Source organism: Gymnoscopelus braueri (assembly GCF_963280865.1).
Source record: "Gymnoscopelus braueri genome assembly, chromosome: 3".
Lineage (NCBI taxonomy): Eukaryota > Metazoa > Chordata > Actinopteri > Myctophiformes > Myctophidae > Gymnoscopelus > Gymnoscopelus braueri.
In genome coordinates this window covers 53071976-53093665 of record NC_137612.1, presented here as the reverse complement: position 1 = coordinate 53093665, position 21690 = coordinate 53071976, and the positions used below count along the sequence as shown (strand labels likewise).

The window sequence follows — 21690 nt, the reverse complement described above, 5'->3', positions numbered from 1 at the left end:
ACACGGACACATAACTGTACAATATTCCCTACATTTGCATGCTTCAAATGCAAGTCACATTATTTGGAGCTAGGATTTCGATTGGTCACCTCCCAGGGGAAGGTTTTTAAACTATGTACAGCTGATAACGCTCAGATGGGACGCCACCCACACAAGCTCCGCCTTCAAACTCCGGATGCTACCCCCCCCCCCCCCCCACCCCTTTCATCCCCCGTCTCCCCTTTACCCCCCCACCCCTCGGCTCCCTCATTCAGTCCAAAAAAAAACCCAGGGAGGGTCGAGGGGGACATTCAGCCTCAGTTTGAGGTAGCAGTTCAAGTTCCCAGTGCAAAAAAAAATAACAAACCAAAAGTTCCGGCTCAGCAATCGTGAGTCCATATTTTTTGGGGGGGCTTTGTGAATCGGGGTTGGGTGGATAGGGGGGGGGGGGGTCAGGGTGCTGCTAGTCGCTGGCTCTCCTAAGGGGGCCGCTCTCGTTCTGAGAGGCTCTAAGCGCGTGTCCGTTGGACAGCAGAGTCTGCGTGAGCTCGGCCTCACAGTCAGTGTGGGGGGGGCCGTGGCCCAGGTGGTGATGATGGTGCTGCGGCCCCCCGGCCAGTTTCACCGGCTTGTGGAAGGACTCCTCTTGTTGCAGTGTTGGGGGGCACAGCGTCGTCTGTCCCGCTCTGTTGTTCACTGACGAACCTGGGAGGAAAGACACATTCAAAGACGTGAGACAAATGTGATTTGTTTCATGAATATCGGCGGTGTCGGGCAGAAACCTTATCTCTGTATTTTAACTTTGTGTTTTGACGTTAAGTAATGCCCTACTTGATCATACTACAGCGTCACAAAAAAAGCATCAAAAATAGCAGATCTGCAAGCTAGAAAGAAGCGCGTCACGTTTTGAGCAGAGCTTGTGGATCTGCTATTTTTGAATCCTGAAAAGTAACAAGTTTTGGACATACGAGGTTTCCACCCGACAGAGACGATATGATCATTAGGACCGACTCGACACTGTTATTTTGCAAAAGATCAGATATTTGGCTATCGAGACATCTCCAAGAACAGGCTGATCTACAAGCTCATGCCGAGCTGTGACCTTGTAGATCAGCTATTTTCATGTGCCATACGCCAAATTATAAGTGGAGTATCCAAAACTGAGAGAAACAATTTGGAAATCAGATTTGAATCGCATTCTAAACCACCTAAGAATGTGGTTCAAATTTGATTCGTAAAAATCTGTTTCCATGTGTATATATATTTTTTGCTGTTGAGACTTTATAAGAAACAATTATAATTCCAATCTGTATAGGCCATAACTTTATTTTGGGCTGCCAGTCTGAACCTAGCTTAACAAATTAAGACCTGAAGCCGATTCTACAAAATGTCTTCTAAATCCTAACTGTTTTCTGAAAAAAAACGTATGTTTCTATATAGTGGCGCCCAAACTTTTTCAAGTCAAGTACCCCCAAAATGATATTTATTTGGCCGCGGACCCCCATCGCAAAATATGTTGTTCCAGGGACCCCCAGAAGCAAATATTTTAGTTAAAAATGTTTGCTTTAAAAGAATAAAATTCTAAAATTTTTAAAAATAGCAGATCTACAAGCTCGAGTGCCGCGCTACGAGCTTGTATATCTGCTATTTTTTAATAGCTAAAGTGTAAAATAATACTTTTTAGCTCAAATCAAAAAGTGACACAGATGCGTTCCAGGTCTCAAAGGGTTAAGAAGACGGACAGGGGTGTTGGGTTGGGGAGGGAGGGAGGGAGGGGGGGGGGGGGGGGGAGATGAAATATTGCACGTCAACGACACCGCATGCATTCATGAAGACATCTCTCTGCATGTGGCTTTGGGCTATGGAGGCGATGGAATGTGTGCGCGCTGCGATGTTGACATCTGAAGGTGAGAATCAGCATTCTGAGGGACGATTCCATTTCTGGGATCATTCCTTGCCAAAGGAGCTGAATCCCAGAGCAGGCCCTGACGTGCTGTCCCCCCCCCCCCCCAAGAGTCTGGCAGCACCAGGAACTCAATGCACCTTTTCATTTTTTTGGGGGGGGCTGAAAGGGGTGGGAGATGTCTTCAGGGGCTTTTGGGCTTGCAACGACGATAACGCTGTCAAGTACTCGTAGTGTAAGGAGCCAGTCCATCAGCGACTCTTTACAAATCAGCTCAAACCCCTGTGGTTTCCTTAAACAGCACCCCTATCGTTTTCCCATGGTATCAATTGATAGAAATGGCACACAACATAGTTATTAAGGGTTTTTTTAACAAACGCTGATTCATATCAAACCACGAAAAGCCCTCGTCTCATCGTTGTGGTTTGTGAGATAATTGGAGGTAAACAGTAATGTTAAGTTTGCAATCCTGATAACATGGCAGTGAGCCTGGAGCCTCTTGAGAAATATTGTACATTCCAAACCGTTTCGCAACATAGTTTACTATATAGTAATAGTAGGCCTTAAGTAAGCAAAAACAATGCTACTAGCTCCTACCCTCCAATATCTTAATACCTAAAAAATAAAATAGACTCCCAGTTGAGGAAGATAACACCGGGTTTAAAATGAACCGAATCCACCGCAGAGTCTAGGGGGTTCGAATCCGCCGCGGTGCTTTCCGGCTTTGTCGAGCGTTTATACGAACACAATTGGCCCGTGTTCAGGGGAGGGAAGCCGGGGGGGGGGGGGGGAGGGTGATATTTGTCACTACACATACTCTTAACCCATTAAGACCTGGGACGCATCTGTGTCACTTTTTCATTTGAGCTAAAAAGCATTATTTTCCACTTTGGCTATTCAAAAATAGCAGATCTACAAGCTCATAGCGCGGCACAGAGTGCCGCGCTATGAGCTTGTAGATCTGCTATTTTTGAAAAATCGAGAAAATGTGTGCAAATTGATATATTTATAATCTTTTAAAGCGAACATTTTTAACTCAAATCTGTGCTTCTGGGGGTCCCTGGAATCAAATATTTTGAGATGGGGGTCCGCTGCCAAATACATATCATTTTGGGTGGTCCTTGACATGAAAAAGTTTGAAAACCACTGATATAGAAACATACGTTTTTCAGAAAACCGTTTAGGATTTAGAAGACATTTTGCAGAATCGGAACCTCAGGCCTCAATGGGTTAACTGGCTGGGGCGGAACTTGTCAGCAGGGAGTGTTGCGCAGGAGGAGTAGGACAGAGGCTCTACATCCTCGCGGTGGGGGCTCCTCATTGGCAGGTGTGCCAGTAGGACACAACAGCAGTGAGAAGAACAACACACAGAGATGCGTGTAGGGAGGAATCAATTGGCAAAATGACTACACTGGAGGAAAAAGGGGGGGAAATAAATCAAAATCTAATCTCACCATTTCTATCGTGGTGATTCCATTGTGACGTGTCGTGGTTGTTGGGGAGCGTGGACCCTTGAAAGTCCCTCCGGATGCCGTTGGGCGTGCCGTTGCAGAGGGGGGCCGCGTGCGGCGGGGCTCCCGCGTCGCGGTGGTGGTGTTGGTGGTGGTGGTGGTTCCCCGGGTGAGGGAGTGAGTGCTGCTGGTACTCGAAGCTCACAGCGGGGCCATAGCCGTGCGTCAGGTAGTCGGGGTCTTTGGAGTAGCTGTTGCCGTTCTCCAGGCAGTCCGTGCACACTACCGCGCCGTCAAAACCTGGAGGGACAGAGAGAGAGGGAGGGAGGGCCGGAAAGAAGGTTTTTTTTAGCTTGTCTGCTCTAATTAGTCCTGATGTTGTGCAGTCTTTCGCTGACAGCCGCACTCTCGTAAAAGAAAAAAAAAATAGGTATCATTAAGCAAATCGTCACTTTTGGGGCGGAAACCGCGTATGTCCAAAACTTTTACTTTTCAGGAAATGGACAAAAAAAAAAGCGAACCCATGTTCCAATGTAGTTATTATTATTGGTCACGAGCTCTTAATACTCTTCATTGGTTCAATATTTATACAAAACCCCACAGGCACACTCACTTCCACTTTCACGTCAAAAGTAGCAGATCTACAAGCTCACAACGCATTGTGAGGTTGGTCTATTTTTTTGCTACTTTTGCAGCAACAAGTAGGGCATTCATTCACCCCTCCCCCTCCCCAAAAAACATTACAAGTTGAAATATGGAGATAGGAGGTTTCTGTGTAGACACCAGAGAGGAAATATATACCTGTGTTGTCTAATATGTGTCCGTTGGGCTGGTTCCCACCGCCAGCCTCCACCCGGATGCACACATCCTGCCTCTCAGAGAGCGTGCCCTGGGAGGACAGGTAGCTGGGGACGTCTGGAGGGACGATGGTCTCATCTGGGACGGATGGAAGGAGAAGGACACACAGTTAGAATCGGATTCAGGACCCTACATTCTTACCCCTCCCCAACCCCCCCCCATGTTAAATGAATGGGTGTTTTTTTTTTACTGTGCAGGGTTACTGCTCAACATAATAGCTAACAAAAACAGTCACGTTAACACCACTGGGAAAGCTCCCATTAAACCAAGCTACCGTCTCTTGTCGGGTGGAAACCTCATATGTCCAAAACTGTTACTTTTCAGGATTCAAAATCAAAAACAGCTAAAGTAGCAGATCCACAAGCTCGAAACGCGTCGCTTCGCGCCGCGTTTCGAGCTTGCGGATCTGCTACTTTAGCTGTTTATCTTTTGATACTTTTGTGTGACAACGTAGTATGATCAAGCACCGGCTTCGAATGCTATCAACGCATTGAATGGGACATTATCACGTTTTATCAGACCATTGAATGGGTGAAGTAGGCGAGATTCTGACCTACCCGCGATTTATCAAGACCATTCATTGGGCATAATCAGGCGATACTGACCTACCCGGAGGCAGAGCAGTCCCCACCACATGATTTACCATTCTGTGCCTATCCGTACAGAACTCGGTACATCAAGCGAACGTCGCAACGTCGTGGCTCCAGTTCGCTTGAGACTGCGTGCCTCCGTCATGGTCCGAAACTGAAACTTAACTTATAGAAGTCATCTCCGTCGGTAGGTCAGTATGTCCTGATAACACCCAATGAATGGTAGGTCGCGGGTAGGGCATTAACGAATAGTGATTTATGATATTCGAATTATTCGACCCAAAAGTATTCGAATAGTCGACTATTCGGTTTGATTATAAAAAAATTAAAGAAAATTAAATTTTAAAAAAGTTTTTTTTTTTCTTTTTTTTTCAATGGCATTGATGACTCGACTCAAGGAATGCGAGTTGACGTCACACCAGAGCTCACAGCTGCGTGTCTGCTCTAGAAAAGCCACTAAAACAAAAAAATCTAAAAAAAATAATAATAAAAATGTTTTTTTTCTTTTTTTTTTTTTCGAATAGTCGAATAGTGGTTTGATAGTCGAATAGTCGGTTTGATATTCGAATATTCGAATATTCGACTATTCTGTGAATGCCCTAGTCGCGGGTAGGTCAGTATGTCGCCTACTTCAATGGTCTGATAAAACGTGATAATGTCCCATTCAATGCATTGATAGCATCCGAATGGGGTGGATCAAGTAGGGTATTCATTTACGAAAAAACAGAAAAAGTTAGCACATGGAGATAAGAGGTTTCTAGCCTCTTTAGTCTCATGAACTCCCAGACTCACCCGTGTTGGTGACGCTGCACTCCTCGCTCTTCTTCCGGGTCTGGTAGATGATGCACACCCACACCAGCGAGGTCACCACGATGCTGGTCACCACGGCGATGACGATGATGCCTATGGTGACCGTGCTGGGGCCGCCGCCGCCCCCCGCGCCGCCGCCGCCCCCCGCGCACGCCCCCTGGTGGCTCGGGGTGACCACCAGCTGGCTGTGGGCGCGCTCCGTGCCCAGCGGGTTCTTCATCTCGCAGGTGTAGCGGCCGGCGTCCTCCAGCGCCGCCGAGCCGATGACCAGCAGCCGGTTGCCCGGCGTGAAGTGGTGGCGGTCGGAGGGCCGCAGCGGCTGGTCGTTGCGGAACCAGGTGATGCGCGGCGGCGGGCTGCCCAGGGCCTTGCACTGCAGCGCCACCGTGTCGCCCACCGCCACGTTGCGGTCCTCCAGGTCCTGGGCCAGGTGGGGGGTCTCTGTTGAGGAGGAGGAGGAGAGACAGGGGAGTCAGTCAGAGCAAAGTGGGCTCTCAAAACTGTGATTATAAGGAACCCCCGTAACTCAAGAGTTACAGACCTGTAAGCGCTGGTTCTCAAAATGTTTCGTGTCAAGGACCCCCCCCCCCAGATGTATATATATTTGGCCGCGGACCCCCATCTGAAAATGTTTTGTGACAGGGACCCTCAGAAGAGATTTGTGCTTAAAAATTCAAAACCAATTCAAAATCTTCGAAAAAATTTTGAGTTTTCAATATTTTTCAGAAATAGCAGATGTACAAGCTCCGTGACGCGCTGCGAGCTTGTAGATCTGCTATTTTTGAATAGCCAACGCTAAAATCTAAAATGACAGATGCTTTCCCGGTTTTAATGGGTTAAAGACATTTCTCAAATATAGCAGTGCGTGGTGCGCTTGTAGATCGGCTATTTTCCTAATAGCCGAAGTATAAATGAGGGCCTCAGTGGTTAATGATGGTATTTAGGTCAGTGCTAAACAGGACACCTCGACAGTTTTGAATCTTTCACAAATCGCACAGGGCTCGCTTCAAGTTCACATGCTCAGTACTGGACAAACTCATAATGGGAACGTGGAACTCCACTAGATTCATGTTCTGCTTCCAAGTCCAAATAAATACGTCGCTCCCTCCTTCACCAACCTGTAGGAGGCGCTAGTGCAGCGACAGAAATTGCCCTCCATTAACTCTTTCACTGCCAAGAGTATTTTCATAAAGTACTCCCCCAGTGCCAGCAATTTGGGGTTTTTTAAATTTTTAAATTTTGAAATTTTTCATTCAAATAAATGATCTGATTGGGTTTTTAAACCCATAATACAGTTCTACCAGTAGAGAGCAACAAATCGACACATTGATGATCTCGCTGGCTCACTCGCCCCCTCCCAAACAGGCTCACGTCATATCCGGTCATAACCGGATGTTGACATTTTTGACAATCGTTGATCGGGCTAAATTATGATGTGATACACGACTACGATGACTGATCGTCACCCAGACCAAAGAGAGTAGACGTGGACCTCTCCGTTTGTTTTTTATACCGTGTGAAAAACCGTGACTTTCCCTATTCTGGCCGAAAATGATCGCGGGGAAAAAATGAGGACCGGAAACGGAATCTGCGTCATGAAACCGGAACCCAATGAGTCTGAAGGAGTCAGGAAGCGAAAGTGATCATGAAAAATAAACAGTATAGCGCGACCACAGTCAAAAGTAAAAACTCAGGATTTCTCGTGCTGACACTGAGGGTACTCGGGAAAAACTCGGGATATCTCGGGCCGTGGCACTGAGAGAGTTAATGGCTCTCCAACCCACGGATAATTATTATTTCTAGATTTTAAAGTGGACTTTGAGATTCAAAAGAAGTTCTTTCGTTGCTGTCGAACAGAAACCTCTTATCTCCATATTAACTTTGTTGTGTTTTTTCGGACAAACAAGTATAAAAAATTGCGGATCTACAAGCTTGAGCTTGTCGATCTGCCATTTTTTAAAATTTGAATCCTGAAAAGTAACAGTTTTGGACCCGACAGAGACGTTTCGTCTGACATGACATCGTCTCTCACACAAACAGGTCAATTCCCGCCGTCCGTCCAGCCAACGGTGACGGATCAATCATGAATGAACAAAGTAGCTTACGATCACGTCGTTCTTGTTTTCACACAAAAACAAAACTGTCTGCGAAACAAATTTGACCGTGTCATCATAACGTCTAAATTGTGTTTAGCGCTTTGACAGAAACTTGTTTTCACAAGTAATCAGGAGGACAAGAATCCTCTTCAGAACAAACAATGTTTTCAGTGTTTTGCCCCGGCAACTTTGGATACTCAATGGAGCACATTGAAGTCTCCCTCTCTCTCTGTGTGTGTGTGTGTGTGTGTGTGTGTGTGTGTGTGTGTACGCGTGTGTGTACGCGTGTGTGTGTGCGTGTGTCTGGGTGCGTGTGTCTGGACTGAGGTAGGCCCCTGCTCTCAGACAGAGCATTTCCCTTCACAGTGGGACATGCACCAGATTAAGAGATCTCACTTAACCCGCTTCACTCTATTCCTTCTACTCGTCCTTCTCCCGTCCTTCGCCACTGCACCCCCGCCCCACCCTCCCTTCCTTTTTCCACCCCGCTCCACTACCCTCCCCCCCATTTGACTACCTCTGCCCCCCAACATTTCTGCTGTTCCAGACAGGGGGCCTCTCTCAGCTACATGACCCCCCGCCCTCCCATCCACCCAATCCACCTCTACAAACCCAAACATCAGCCAATTGGCCCCGAGACACGGCGACCTCGTCCATGTTTTTTTACATTGTAGAGGGGATTAGTGCTTCTTTTCTACTTTCTTTTTTTAACCAGCTACTGCGTTTTAACTCCATCTCCCTTTTAGTTACCTATTATTTATGCTATGCTCATGGATTAACCCATTCAATCCCGGGAAGGGAACGCATCTCTGCCATTTTAGATTTCTTGGGCTATTCAAAAATAGCAGATCTACTATTTATATTTTTTTTATCGTGAAAATGTGTTCATTTCTTTTAAAAGCGAACATTTGTAACTCAAATCTTTTCTTGTGGGGTAAAACATTTTGAGATGGGGGTCCGGAGGCAAATACGTATCTAAAAATGTCGTCTCTGTCAGGTCGAAACCTCAATGTCCAAAACTGTTACTTTTCAAGATTCAAATTCAAAGGCATCAAAAGTAGCAGATCTACAAGCTCGAAGCGCGTCGCTTGTGGATCTGCTACTTTTGATGCTTTTGTGTGACGCTGTAGTGTGATCAAGTAGGGCGTTTTTTTTTTTTTACGAAAAAAACACAAAAAGTTGGAAAATGGACATAAGAGGTTTCTGCCTCGACAGCGACGATATCAAACTGGAGGTCCTTGAAAAGGAGAAAGACTTTGAGAATCACTGGATAAATGTGTTTGTGAGCGATCAGCAACCACACCACACCAGCTCTGTGTTATAACCTCATGCGTGGCTCCGAAAAAAAGCAACAGTCCTTCTTCAGCGTGGCGTGACAACAGCAACGTGAAATAACCAATAAACCAGAAGCACTGAGGCTTGCAGTTGAAGCAGGCATGACTGTCCCTCCCACAGAGAGAGGAGGGCTGTGGTGGGTGGGTGGGGGTTAGAATGCCTAACAAACACCCTTCTGTGAGTCCCCCCACCCCCTCACCATCCCCCCGTTGACCCCAGCCATGACCTTTAACCCCTTCCCCTGACCCCACAGCAAGGCCACAGCTGCTGAGAAAAAGAGGGAAAAAATATAAAGCGTTTCATTCTGTCGGCCTCGAGGCTGACCAATTCCCAACTGAGCACCAGAGATCTTTAACTGGCCGCCATCTTTGGAAATGTTGGGGAAATTATCGACGCTGTGTTAAAAAAACTCCAATCACAACACAGCATAAAGTTATAATATATCTAGAGGGTGGACTGCGTCGGCCCCCAGCTAATCATTTCAATGAAAATTGCTCAGTGGCGTTTGAAGCACCCGGAAGTCTGCCATAAGTGCCACTATCGGAGCCAATAGAGCAGACCATAGAGTTATGAGCAGGCGCACTAGGGTTTCAAACGGTAGACGCACACGCAGTAGCATTTTAAATGCGGAAGTGTTGCTATCCCTAGTTTTTGACCACCAGGCGACGGCCGCTTCACTGTTCTACCGTGGTTCTGGGGGGGGCTTGCAAAACAGGCCAGTCCTGCCCATTGTATAAAATTGTGTTGCAGACTTTTTCCATAGATTTCATAGACTTCATAGACTTACTTGACAGCACAGTGTTGTGTGAATTAAGGTCTTAATGGGTTAATATATTGGATTTATAAACCCTCAATACTTTGTAAACTTGACCTATGGCTCTGGTTCTGTACTTGGTCTGCTCTTTGTCCCCCTCTACACCCAACCTTTTTGCCGGAAATGTTTCAAATAACAAATACAGTCTTGTCCTCAACGGCGACAAAGAGCAAACATCGGGGCAGAATGCGGCGGTGCTCCTCTTACCCAGCACGGTGAGGGTGGCGTTGGCGGAGACGGTGCCGGCCGTGTTCCGGGCGGTGCAGCTGTACACGCCCATGTCCTCCAGCTTGACGTCCGTGATGAAGAAGACGTCGTCGTCGGGCATGACGAGCATGCGGCGCTCGCGGGCGGCGGGGAAGTCCGTGCCGCCGTCCTTCTGCCAGGCGATCTGCGGCGTCGGGTGGCCCTCGGCGGCGCACTCCAGCCGCGCCGTCTGGCCCGTGCGGATGGTGCTGTCGCTGGGCGTCTTGACGAACGACGGCAGGACTGTGGTGGGGGGGGGGACAGGGCGAGAGAGGAAGGTGTGTTTTAGTTGAAGTCGGACGCAATCGGCACTGATAGTTAAGACAGCGGAATGTGTCAACTCTGTCTTTCTCACACACACACCACACACACACAGGGAAAAAACATATTGTTGCTGTCTGGCAGAAACCTTATCTCCATATTTTTGTGTTATTTCGTAAATTAACACCCCTACTTTATCATACTACAGCGTCACACAAAAGCATCAAAAGTAGCTGATCCGCAAGCTCGAAGCTCGTCGATCTGCTACTTTTGAATTTAAATGCTGAAAAGTAACAGTTTTGGACATACAAGGTTTCCACCCGACAGAGACGATATAAAAGGGTGACGCATTAAAACAAAGTGTGGTCTCGTCACTGGTGCACTGGAGGAAAGAAGAAGGAGGGCTAGATGCGAGGTTTGAATCACAGCTGGGCAGGGAACCGATCCCCAGATAATGACACTCCCCTGTGCAGGCCCGGCAGCACAGTGACAGAGTGTGGAGGAGATGGCCCTGTCAGCAGGCGCTGACGTGCGCCCGAAATCGATTTGTTCCAAATTCTCCCGTCCAGAGAGAGACAGAGAGCCGGGGCAGAGTGAATGAACACTGTGTTCAAACAATAAATATAGCCGAGTGCGGCCACTACGCAGTGGCGTAGTGGCTCAATCGCTCCTCTGTGAACGATGAGTTTGTCATTCAACTGAAAACCTTTACGTCTTTCGTAGTCGACCAGTCCAAACTTTTCCGAAGCATTTATCCCATTTCGAGGCCTTTAGACCATATTCACACGGCGGCCATTTTGGAATTAATCATTGAAAGTGCCACCCCCGTTGCCGTGGCAACCGGGGTGGCACTTCATTGACTTAATAGCAACATGGCCTCTGTGTGAATATGGTCTATACTCTATAGAAATGATACGGTGCAAATAATGAGGCTCTTACACCAACTCAGTGGCCTTGTGGTTAGAGTGTCCGCCCTGAGACTGGGAGGTTGGGGTTCGATCCCCGGCTGGGTCATAATAATTCATCAGGAGTTGTAGGCTTGGGGTAGGCTGAGGGGTGGACATTTCTCTTGTCTTTGTATGTCTTTATGTATGTATTTTGTTTTGTTTTCTTGTGTCATGTCAAATGTGTGTACTGTTTATTGTTGCATACATGGCTGCTGGGTCGCAAGACAAATTTCAGTGTGAACTGACAATAAAGTATTATCGTATCGTATCGTATCGTATAACCAAAGACTCAATGCCTCCCTGCTTTCTGCTTGGCACTCAGCATCAAGAGTTGGATTGGTGGTAAAGTCCCTGCCACATAATAGCGTCATGTCCAGAGGGTGTACTTGTACTACAGAAACAGGAGATAGCCTCCTGTTTCTGTCTTGGTCCATTGATAGCACCAGTGTGCTATCAATGGACCAAGACAGACTCGAGCGAAGGTGTCAGGTGACAAAAAGTACGATCTGTTCTTTTTGTCATCTGACACCTTCGCTCGAGTCTGTCTTACAAGACAACAGCGTATAACGGTGCAACCGTGTTAGCTTGCAGATCTATTATTTTTGTCACATGACGTCCTGTGTACATTTAGGCCGCACTCACGCAGCTTGTGCAGCACAGCACTACATTTTACCATGTTACATATTTCACGTAATGTTAGACAAAAAAACAATGTACTGTATATCCAAACATTTTCCAAAACATTTGATTCATTCCAAACCTTTTCCAGGCCTGGAAAACAGTTTTTCCAATTTCAAAATATATGACCGTGGGAAGCCTGGAATTTGTCGATTAACCGATTAGTTGATTTAGTCAAGACACCTGTACAATAGTTTTTTTCTGAATCCAGACCAGCTCTGAATCCAGTGTTGATGACTAGTTAGCCACATCCCATTTGTTAGCATTGCAACAAAATGCGAACTAAGCTACCAGTGGATATTTCTCGGTAATACCGATTTAAGAACCGTTTTCAACTATTTGACCCAGAACCTTGGTGTGTGGTATCAAATTCAAAGATAAGAGTAAGTAGCAAAAGTAGCTGGTCTACAAGCTCAAACGAGTGTGTGGATCTGCTACTTTCGATGCTTTTGTGTGACTCTGTAGTGTGATCAAGTATAGGGGGTTAATTTACGATAAAACACAAAAAGTTAAAATATGGAGGTAAGAGGTTTCTGCCCGACAGCAACGTGAAAACGTCTCGGCAGGAGAGGCTGACCTACCGTTGACAGTGAGGCGGGCCTTGGTGGAGTAGGAGGAGCCAAAGTGGTTGGTGATGATGCACTGGTAGCGGCCCTCGTGGGCGAAGGTGACGTGGCGCAGGTGCAGGATGGTGGTGTACTCCATCACGCTGCCCGGGCCTCCGCTCGGAGCGTCCGACGCGCCCCCGCCGTGGTGGATCATGTGGTGGTGGGCGCGCACGTGGGCGTAGTTCTCCGTGTCGGCGTGGCGCAGCAGCTCCTGGTCCTTGCGCCAGGCGAAGGTCATGGGGGAGGAGCTGCTGCTGGCCGCCGTGCACGTGAGGTGCACGTCGCTGCCCAGCACCGTCACCGTGGTCTCCGGCTGCACCGTGATCTGAGGCTTGGGGAGGTCGTCTGCAGGAAGGGAGAGGAGGAGGGAGAGGAGGGGAGGGAGGGAGTGAGCGTAGAGGTACAACAGTTCAATCAAACTAATCGATGATAAGAAATAATCGATAATCGAGTCATAATCTATCCCTATTTTGGGCATGTCATTATAGGTGATAAGTAAAAAAAAATCCCTCTGCGCCACCTTTGCCAAAAATAGCTGATCTCAAAGTTCTCAGCGCGTCGCAATGTGACACATTGTGAGCTTGTAGATCGGCTATTTTCACAGCTATTTTCTGCTATTTTCACACGACACTGTTGTGAAAACAGTTAAGTACAGAAAAAAAAGTTAAATATTTCCTTTGAAACTCGCTTCTCGAAAGTAGTAATCCACAGAATAACCTCTAAGAGAATAATTGACAGTTGCAGCCCTGAGTGAGCGAGGGAGGGCAGAGCAGGGCATAATGTGCAAAGATAAAAGTGGAAGTTTACAAAGTGAGTTTATAAATGGTCGCAAATTACTTTAACTACTTGAGCCCCTATTACAAAAAACAGCAAAAATAGTCTTATCAACAAGCTGAAATGTTCACCTATAATGACATAGCTCAAAATAGGGACGCCAGGTATAAGTGGTTCAATCCGTGAACGCATCTACAAATGTCTTCTAAATCCTAACAGTTTTCTGAAAAACGTATGTTGCTATAATATCAGTGGTGCTCAAACTTTTTCATGTCAAGGACCCCCAAAATGATATGTATTTGGTTGCGGACCCCCATCTCAAAATAGTTCGTTCCAGGGACCCCCCAGAAGCAAAGATTTGAGTTAAAAAATGTTTGCTTTAAAGAATATATATTCAAAGATTTGCAGACATTTTCAACAAACAAAAAAATAGCAGATCTACAAGCTCGTAGCGCGGCACTCGGTGCCACGCTATGAGCTTGTAGATCTGCTATTTTTTAATAGCCAAAGTGTAAAATAATGCTTTTTAGCTCAAATCAAAAAATGACACAGATGCGTTCCAGGTCTTAATGGGTTAAATCTGGTCGACTTCACACTCAACACCGCACTTTCAAGCAAATACACCCGCAGTGTGTGAAGTCAATCAGATGAACGGTTCGAGATATGTTGAAGAACAGACAGACAGACAGACAGACAGACAGACAGACAGACAGACAGACATTCCTGGAATTTATAGATAAGTGTCCAATCTATAAAAAATGGTTAAATGTTCTAAACGGAAGAAATAGGCCGCAAATAAAACAAACAGCCCCGCATGCAGGACCATTAGCGAGTCAGCGCCACGACCCGCGAGCACAGAGCCAAGACATAAACGAAACACGTGCAAAATATGTAAACAACCACAGAGGACAGCTGACAATGTGGTTCTTGTATTCCACTAGCTAAACACGCGCACACACACACACACACACACACACACACACACACACACACACACACACACACACACACACACACACACACACACACACACACACACACACACACACACACACACACACACACACACACACACACACACACACACACACACACACACACACACACACTATACTTGAATACATCTACATTTTTACAATTTTATAAAAGCCATTTTTTACCATTCTTTGGCCATTTTTAACTCTAATCCTAAATCCTGAGTTGTACTTAGTTTCACGGTGATGTCATGCACTGAACATAGCCGATGGGCTTTTTTATTGTGAGCTTGTAGATTGCACGACAACGGCCGCACGACTAGAGTATAAGTCAGGTGAAACCTCAACCCTAACCCTAAATGTTTAATCCTAACCCCAACTTGAATTGAATCGTAAGCATGACTCCCCAAATCTTCTTTTAATCATAAAACAACCATCTCTCTTTTGAGTACCAGGAAAATAATGTCCTCAAAGCGTCTCATTTCTTCACACACACACACACACACACACATACACACACACACGTATAACTCACCACACACGAAGCTCCTGGACGGGGCCTGGAAGATGCTGGTGCCTTTCAGGCTCTCGGGGTGGGCGCAGGCGGCGGTCACACTGGCCTGCAGGTTCCGCGCCACCAGCCACTCCGGGAGCCAGTGGAGCTGGCAGTCGCAGAGGAAGCTGTCACTCTGGATGAGGCTGCGGAGGAGGAAGAGAAGAAGGTGAAGAAGAAGAAGAGAAGGAGGATGAGCGGGGCGGGGCGGGTGGAGAAGGACCCCGAGATTAAGTTCGCCGTTGTTTTTCCTTTTTGCAGAGAATACTGTATGTTGCTGCGGCGTGTATATCGCATGTCACAATATCCTGCACGGAATCACAATTTCCACTGAGCCAATGTGAGAGTGTAACGGGATACACGCGTGTCTCCTCCTGGAGGAGGAGAGGAGGAAAAAAAAGAAAGCGAGGGGTGACTGCAGCGTGTCACGGATGCCAAAACAACCGAGGGAGTATGTGTTTCGATCTCTGAAGGCGTGTGCGTGTGCGTGTACGTGCGCATCAAAATCCGGAGTGTTCATTGAATTTGCGGGGTCCATTTTCACAGTTAGATTAACACTCCAGGTTTTTTTTTTCTGTGCACGTAATATGCTGCTGACTCCATGTACATCTATAGTGTATGTTGTTTGCTGTCGGGCAGAAACCCCCTATCTCCATTCTTTCGTAAATTAACACCCTACTTGGTCATACTACTAGTGTCACAAAAGCTTGATGCTTTTGTGTGAACTAGCAGATCTACAAGCTCGAAACGTGGCGCGAAGCGACGCGTTTTGAGCTTGTTGATCTGCTACTTTTGATGTTTTTGAATTTGTGTGTGTGTGTGTGTGAGACTTACAGTGACTTGATGTTTCTCATCTTGCTGAAGGCATCGGGCTGAATGGTACGTATGGCGTTCTCTCCCAGGTTCCTGGCGGGGGGGGGGGGGGGGGGGGGACAGACATTAAATTAAAACGGTGACACCCATCTACGGGACAGCAAGGTGCATGCAAACAAGCTCACACACATACCACCACCCTTTTCATTACGAGGAGGGGGGGGGGGGCTGCGTAAAAAACACCAAGGCGGAGCAAAAGCGACGGGCATGTTCGACCGAAGACACAGTTAGGTAAGCCTGTCACAATTATTACATAATCGTCTGATTACGAAGCTAAATGGCAAACAGAAATAAAACATGTATTCATGTGTTCCAATGTTCAATGGCCAAACACACAATTAACCCATTAAGACCTGGAACGCATCTGTGTCACTTTAGATTTCTTTGGCTATTCAAAAATAGCAGATCTACAAGCTCGTAGCGCGGCACTCGGTGCCGCGCTATGAGCTCGGTGCCGCGCTATGAGCTAATTTTAATAGTTTCCATGTTCATGACATCTTCCTTCCTTCTTCATAAACTCATGGTCTTAATAACAATAACAGCACATGGAAACGTAGCAAAACAAAAGTTTTTTTTTTTAATCAATAGATTTTCACCCCTTGTCCTGATCCTGTAAACAAAACAAAAGATTTTTGAAAAATCTTGGAAAGAAATGATAAAAAAAAAAAAAACTGTTCGGATTTAGAAAACATTTTTAAGAATCGCCTCAGGTCTTAATGGGTTAAATCGTTAATCGCAATTATCTGAGTGACAATTAATCGTCAACTTAAATTTATAACCGTGCCCTATATATGCACAGCTCTAGCTTCTTTCTTCAAAGAGCTTATAGAAATTCCATTTCTTCTACGAAACCGAGCATACGCTCAATAACTTTGTTTCCGTGCACGAAAATGCGGTGGGGTTGTGGGGGGGGGGGGGGGGGGGGGGGTTTGGAGGGTACGGTCTGTGACGGGGAGGGGGGAAAGGGCAAAGTTGAGGCTGCTGCGCTAGCTAGGCTAACGAGAAGGGAAGCAGCTGGGCTCCTTTTGCAAAAGCCCCGCTCTTCTCCTTTTACAAAGACGCTATTAAATTGCGGAGCAGGCCCCCTCTCTGCACCAGCTACTTTTGGCAGACCCTCGGCCTCTCTCTCTCCCTCTCTCTCTCTCTCTTCCACTGGGAGTGGGGGCGGTGTGTGTGTGGTGTGTGTAGTGTGTGTGTGGGGGGGGGGGGGGGGTGGGCATACTCACAGGTGCTCCAGGGTCTCCAGGCCCGAGAAGGCTTTCTTGGCCACCGACTTGATCTTGTTTCCAAACAGAGTCCTGCCGTTGACCCCCAAACAAGAAGGGGTTAGGGGGGAGGGGGGGATTAGGATGGAAGTGAAAGCGGAGGAAGAGAAAGAGAGAAGGAACAAGGGAGGAGGAGGGGACAAGGAGAGAAGTTCAATTAGCAAAGCTGAATCTGATAAGAGTGTGCGTGTGCGTGTGTGCGTGTGTGTGTCTGGAGAGGGTATTGGAAATCCGAACTGTGCGGAGATTAGCTCGGAGGAAGGTTGAGTCGAGGCTGGGGGGGGGGTAGGGGTCAGTTGGGTCCCACGCCGCTCTTCAAAGAGTACTTTTATCTTTATTAGAATGCAATAGTGATGACAGGGCGGAGCTAAGTGTGTGTGTGTGTGTGTGTGTGGGTTGGGGGTTGACATAAGAATGGGCAGGTTGTCTCTCACCGATAGGGACAACACAGCTTGTAAGGGCCTGTGTAACAAGGTGTGTGGGTGTGTGTGTGTGTGTGTGTGTGTGTGTGTGTGTGTGTGTGTGTGTGTGTGTGTGTGCACTCGTTAGGAGGCAGGCTGGGTTCTAATCCCCACTATGATCAGCCTTCCTCTCCTCTCTCCTCCTGGCCTTCACAGGAAGGGGAGACACGGCTGACTAGCTCACCATGTCTGTGAACTCCCAGTCCCTTGTATGCACACACGCACAGACACACGCACAGACACAGACACACAGACACACACACACACACACGCAGGTCTCGTCGCTGCCGTTTTCTATTCTTTCCAATACATCACAGAATAATTTCATTAAAGGAGTAATTCACCCCAAAAAACTACTTATTTTCTATCAATAATTACTCCCCATGAAGCCTTGAATTCATGGAGATTTTTCAGTTTTTGTCGCATTCGTGAACCAATAATTTGATGACTGGCAGAATCAAATAGTCTCCTACTGAGTCTCCTATTGACCGATGACCCAGGCATCAAATTATTGGCTCAAGAATGCAACAAAAACTAAAAAAAAATCCATTTATTCAAGGCTTCATTTGGGTGAACTACTCCTTAAGTTGTATGTATTGCTCGTCACGTCCGAACAGAGTGATTGTGACGACCCACTCAAATATTTTCAAAGCAAACATTTGTAACTCAAATCTTTGCTTTCTAAATCCTAACAGTATGCTGCTATATCAGTGGTGCTCCAACTTTTCCATGACAAGGACCCCAAAAATGATGTTTGGCCGCGGACCCCCATCTCAAAATATGTTGTTCCAGGGACCCCCAGAAGATCGGAGTTAAAAATGTTCGCCGTAAAACATATACATCTATTCAAAGATTTGCACAAATTTTCCACGATTTGAAAAAAAATAGCAGATCTACAAGCTCTCTGTGCCACGCTATGAGCTTGTAGATCTGCTACTTTTTAAATCAAAGCAATCTTAAGATGACACATATGCGTTCCCGGTCTTAATGGATTAACATAACGGGTGAATAGTAGCGTCTATTGGTTTGTTTGTTTGGTTGGTTGCTCGGCCGCTCGGGAACTCTCCTCTCTGTCACTGTTGGTGATTTGGGAACGTACGGGACCCCGACTGTCTCCACTGGCTGAATCACGCTTGCTTGAAAGGTACATAGGTGGCTTACTGCATGTTAGTTAGTGACAGGACACTGTTACTTTAAAAAAATATATATATAAAAGACAGCTTTTGTGCATTTGTGCAGTGGGAGAGGCGTTCTCACATGCCCTATTTTCCTGTACAATTTACAGTATGTGTACCGTTCTAATTTTTGGCGGAATAGTCGAGTACAGTACTTGCTCCTCACGAGAGATATATGAAAGTGCAGACTACTGAGACTAGGTATTTGGTGATAAGAATTATCAATATAGCATCCATGATCCATCCATCTGCAGGCTGGCAATGAAAGCGACCAATTCCAGAATAATCATTATCTCAATTTATTACACGGCTTGGTTGAATGCTCGATTCTGATTGGTCAGTCATCGGTCATTATTTCTTGATAATGACCGATGAGCTCTATAACGGACCGCTGTGTAATCAGAGACTCAGAACACCTGCCTGTGCCAACCTGCGCTGCTTGGTTTTATACTTTATCCAACATGACAGCCATGTAAACAAACAACCAATGTCATTTACAACTAAACGTTGCTCTCAAGAATGTTTTTGAAAACATTTGAAGTGAGAAATAGACGATGCAATAACCGAAAAGTGATTCTATTTGATCCACTGCACTTCCTTGTTTATCGTGGCGCATCGACGGGGGAATACCAAAACGCTCGCCCCAAAACACAGTCGCCCCGGGGCAAATCCGGCGGTATTACAGGCAAATTGGCGGTATATAGAATGGGGGGCGAGTGTGTTTTGGGCGAGTTTTTTTTTTTTTTTTTTTTTTTTTCGAGGCGAACTTGTCCGCCCAGCCCAATACTTATGAAATACTTTCATTGCCGTAAGCAAGGAAATACTTCGTTTTGTTGTTACTTTTGAGTCCATTTATTTATTTATGTATTTAAGTAGCCGTGTAATAAGCGGGATAATGCATGGGGAGGTAGTCATTATTGAAATTTAAAGCCCGACAGGGTGATAATAAGTGCGTGTGTGCACTGTGCGTGTGTGCATACAAGGGACTGGGAGTTCACAGACATGGTGAGCTAGTCAGCCGTGTCTCCCCTTCCTGTGAAGGCCAGGAGGAGAGAGGAGAGGAAGGCTGATCATAGTGGGGATTAGAACCCAGCCTGCCTCCTAACGAGTGCACACACACACACACACACCCTTGCATATTCTATATCATTATCACAGGGATGCGGCGGTTAACAGAGCTGCTCCTGGCGTCTAAAATCTCCTCATTTCACTCGGGGGGGGGGGGGGGGGGGTTTGCCAACATTCAAATTCAGTGTTTATATGCCTTTTTCAGATAAAAGTGTTTTTATACAGATATTCGACATCTGTAAATATCGGTTATCGACCCTAACAGCAATGTTGACATTGGTCATCGGTATCGACCAGAGATGGCACATCTCCCTCCATTAGTAGGTGCATCCCTACTAATTTTTCCGCACATCCAAGTATAAAATCGTGCTTTTTAGAGCAACAACAGTTACTTCCCTCCCATGAAATGTCAGTGGTGGACACTTTGATGTCTCACCCGTCACCCCCTCCCCCCTCTCTCTCTCTCTCTTTCCCATGTATTTTTTCCCATGGGGTTGGCTTGTGTGTGTGTGTGTGTGTGTGTGTGTGTGGGTGTGTGTGTAGAGTGCCAGCGCTGGGGATGCAAGCGGGCTGCTTCCGCCAAACACTGTGGGGACAAAAGGCGGGCAGGGTCAGGGGGGCGGGGCTGCGAGGTGTTTGATGTTGACGAGCGTCAACGACCCGCCCCTCCAAAGTCCACCCCTCTCTCACTTCCTACCAACGGGGACGAGGGAGGAGAGAGGGCATGGATAGAGCAGGGCAGTAGGACTTTAACCCCTTAAAACCGGGGACGCGTCTGTGTCATTTTAGATTTCTTTGGCTATATCCGAGTGCCGCGCTATGAGCTTGTAGATCTGCTATTTTTTGAAAAATCGTGAAAAAATATATTTTTAATGTTTTTTTCAAAAAACTTTTTGGATTTAGAAAACATTTTTAGAATCGGCCTCAGGTCTTAATGGGTTAAATGAATATCACCATTATTTAGTTGCTGTCGGGCAGAAACCATATTCATATTCATATCGTTTTGTCCTACTTGATCATACTACAGCGTCACACGAAAGCATCAAAAGCAGCAGATCTAAAGATTTCAAAAACAGCCAATCTACACACTCACGTGTCGCAATGCAAGCTTGCAGATCGGCTATTATTACATTGGTAATCGGTGGGCTCCTAGGACTCTCTGAAATCGGGATCGGCATTGGACCAAAAACACATGCCATCTTCTCTTCCTGTCTCACAACGGGAGCCATCTTGGACGGATATCATATTTTATCTTGGGGCAGTTGAGAGAGCCAAGGAACATCTATTCCGGTCTTTCATTTTTTCCCCCCTATTTTAATTTTTATTAGACCTGATGAGTAGGTTAACATGACATGGCAACGGTTGTAAATAAGCGATTAAAATATGATTTGCGGGTTTGTCGTTCCAATCGCCAATTTGATCCGACTTGGCCGTAATTGCAACGAGAAGATGAAGTAACAAGATGAAAACCAGATTGTGGATGTGGGGTGGGGTGGGGGATGTGGGGTGGGGTGGGGGATGTGGGGTGGGGTGGGGGATGTGGGGTGGGTGGTGTTGCTGGCGGTTCCGCACACTGGCTCAAGTGAAAATCTAAAACCTGGATGTTTTGTGAAGAAAAAAGACGAAAAAAAGACTCGTAAATAAATAAACGAAAGGCAGAGAGGGACTCTTTAAGTCATCACTCAGCCCGGTGGACTCTGTTGCCCCCTCGTTTTGGACCGGGCCCCCGCGATACAGACAAGCGTAGCGCGAGCGAGTCGAGTGGAGTCGGGGTCCGGGGGACGGAAACTTTCCCTTTTTGTGGCGATCCAAGGGAACCCGAAAGAAAAAGCCCCGCTCCCCCACTTTCTGATTGTCTGTGTCCAAAGAAACAGCCGAGTCGATCCCAGAACCAGCGGCAGGCCAGGAAAGGGGATGAGGAGGGGGGGTTGGTGTGTGTGTGTGTGTGTGTGTGTGGGTGAGAGACGGAAA

At 46.7% G+C, this 21690-nt stretch overlaps 1 protein-coding gene across 1 annotated transcript in view; it reads right to left on the bottom strand.

The window, feature by feature from the left end:
• Positions 1-249: 249 nt before the first annotated feature.
• Positions 250-21690, bottom strand: part of lrig1 (leucine-rich repeats and immunoglobulin-like domains 1) — a 62068-nt gene continuing 40627 nt past the window's right edge. Inside the window, 9 exon segments of the mRNA XM_080424132.1 lie at positions 250-684; positions 3337-3633; positions 4135-4269; positions 5574-6032; positions 10044-10325; positions 12550-12921; positions 14860-15023; positions 15712-15783; positions 16977-17048. Coding sequence (XP_080280258.1) covers positions 443-684; positions 3337-3633; positions 4135-4269; positions 5574-6032; positions 10044-10325; positions 12550-12921; positions 14860-15023; positions 15712-15783; positions 16977-17048 — 2095 coding nt within the window. The 3' untranslated portion in view covers positions 250-442.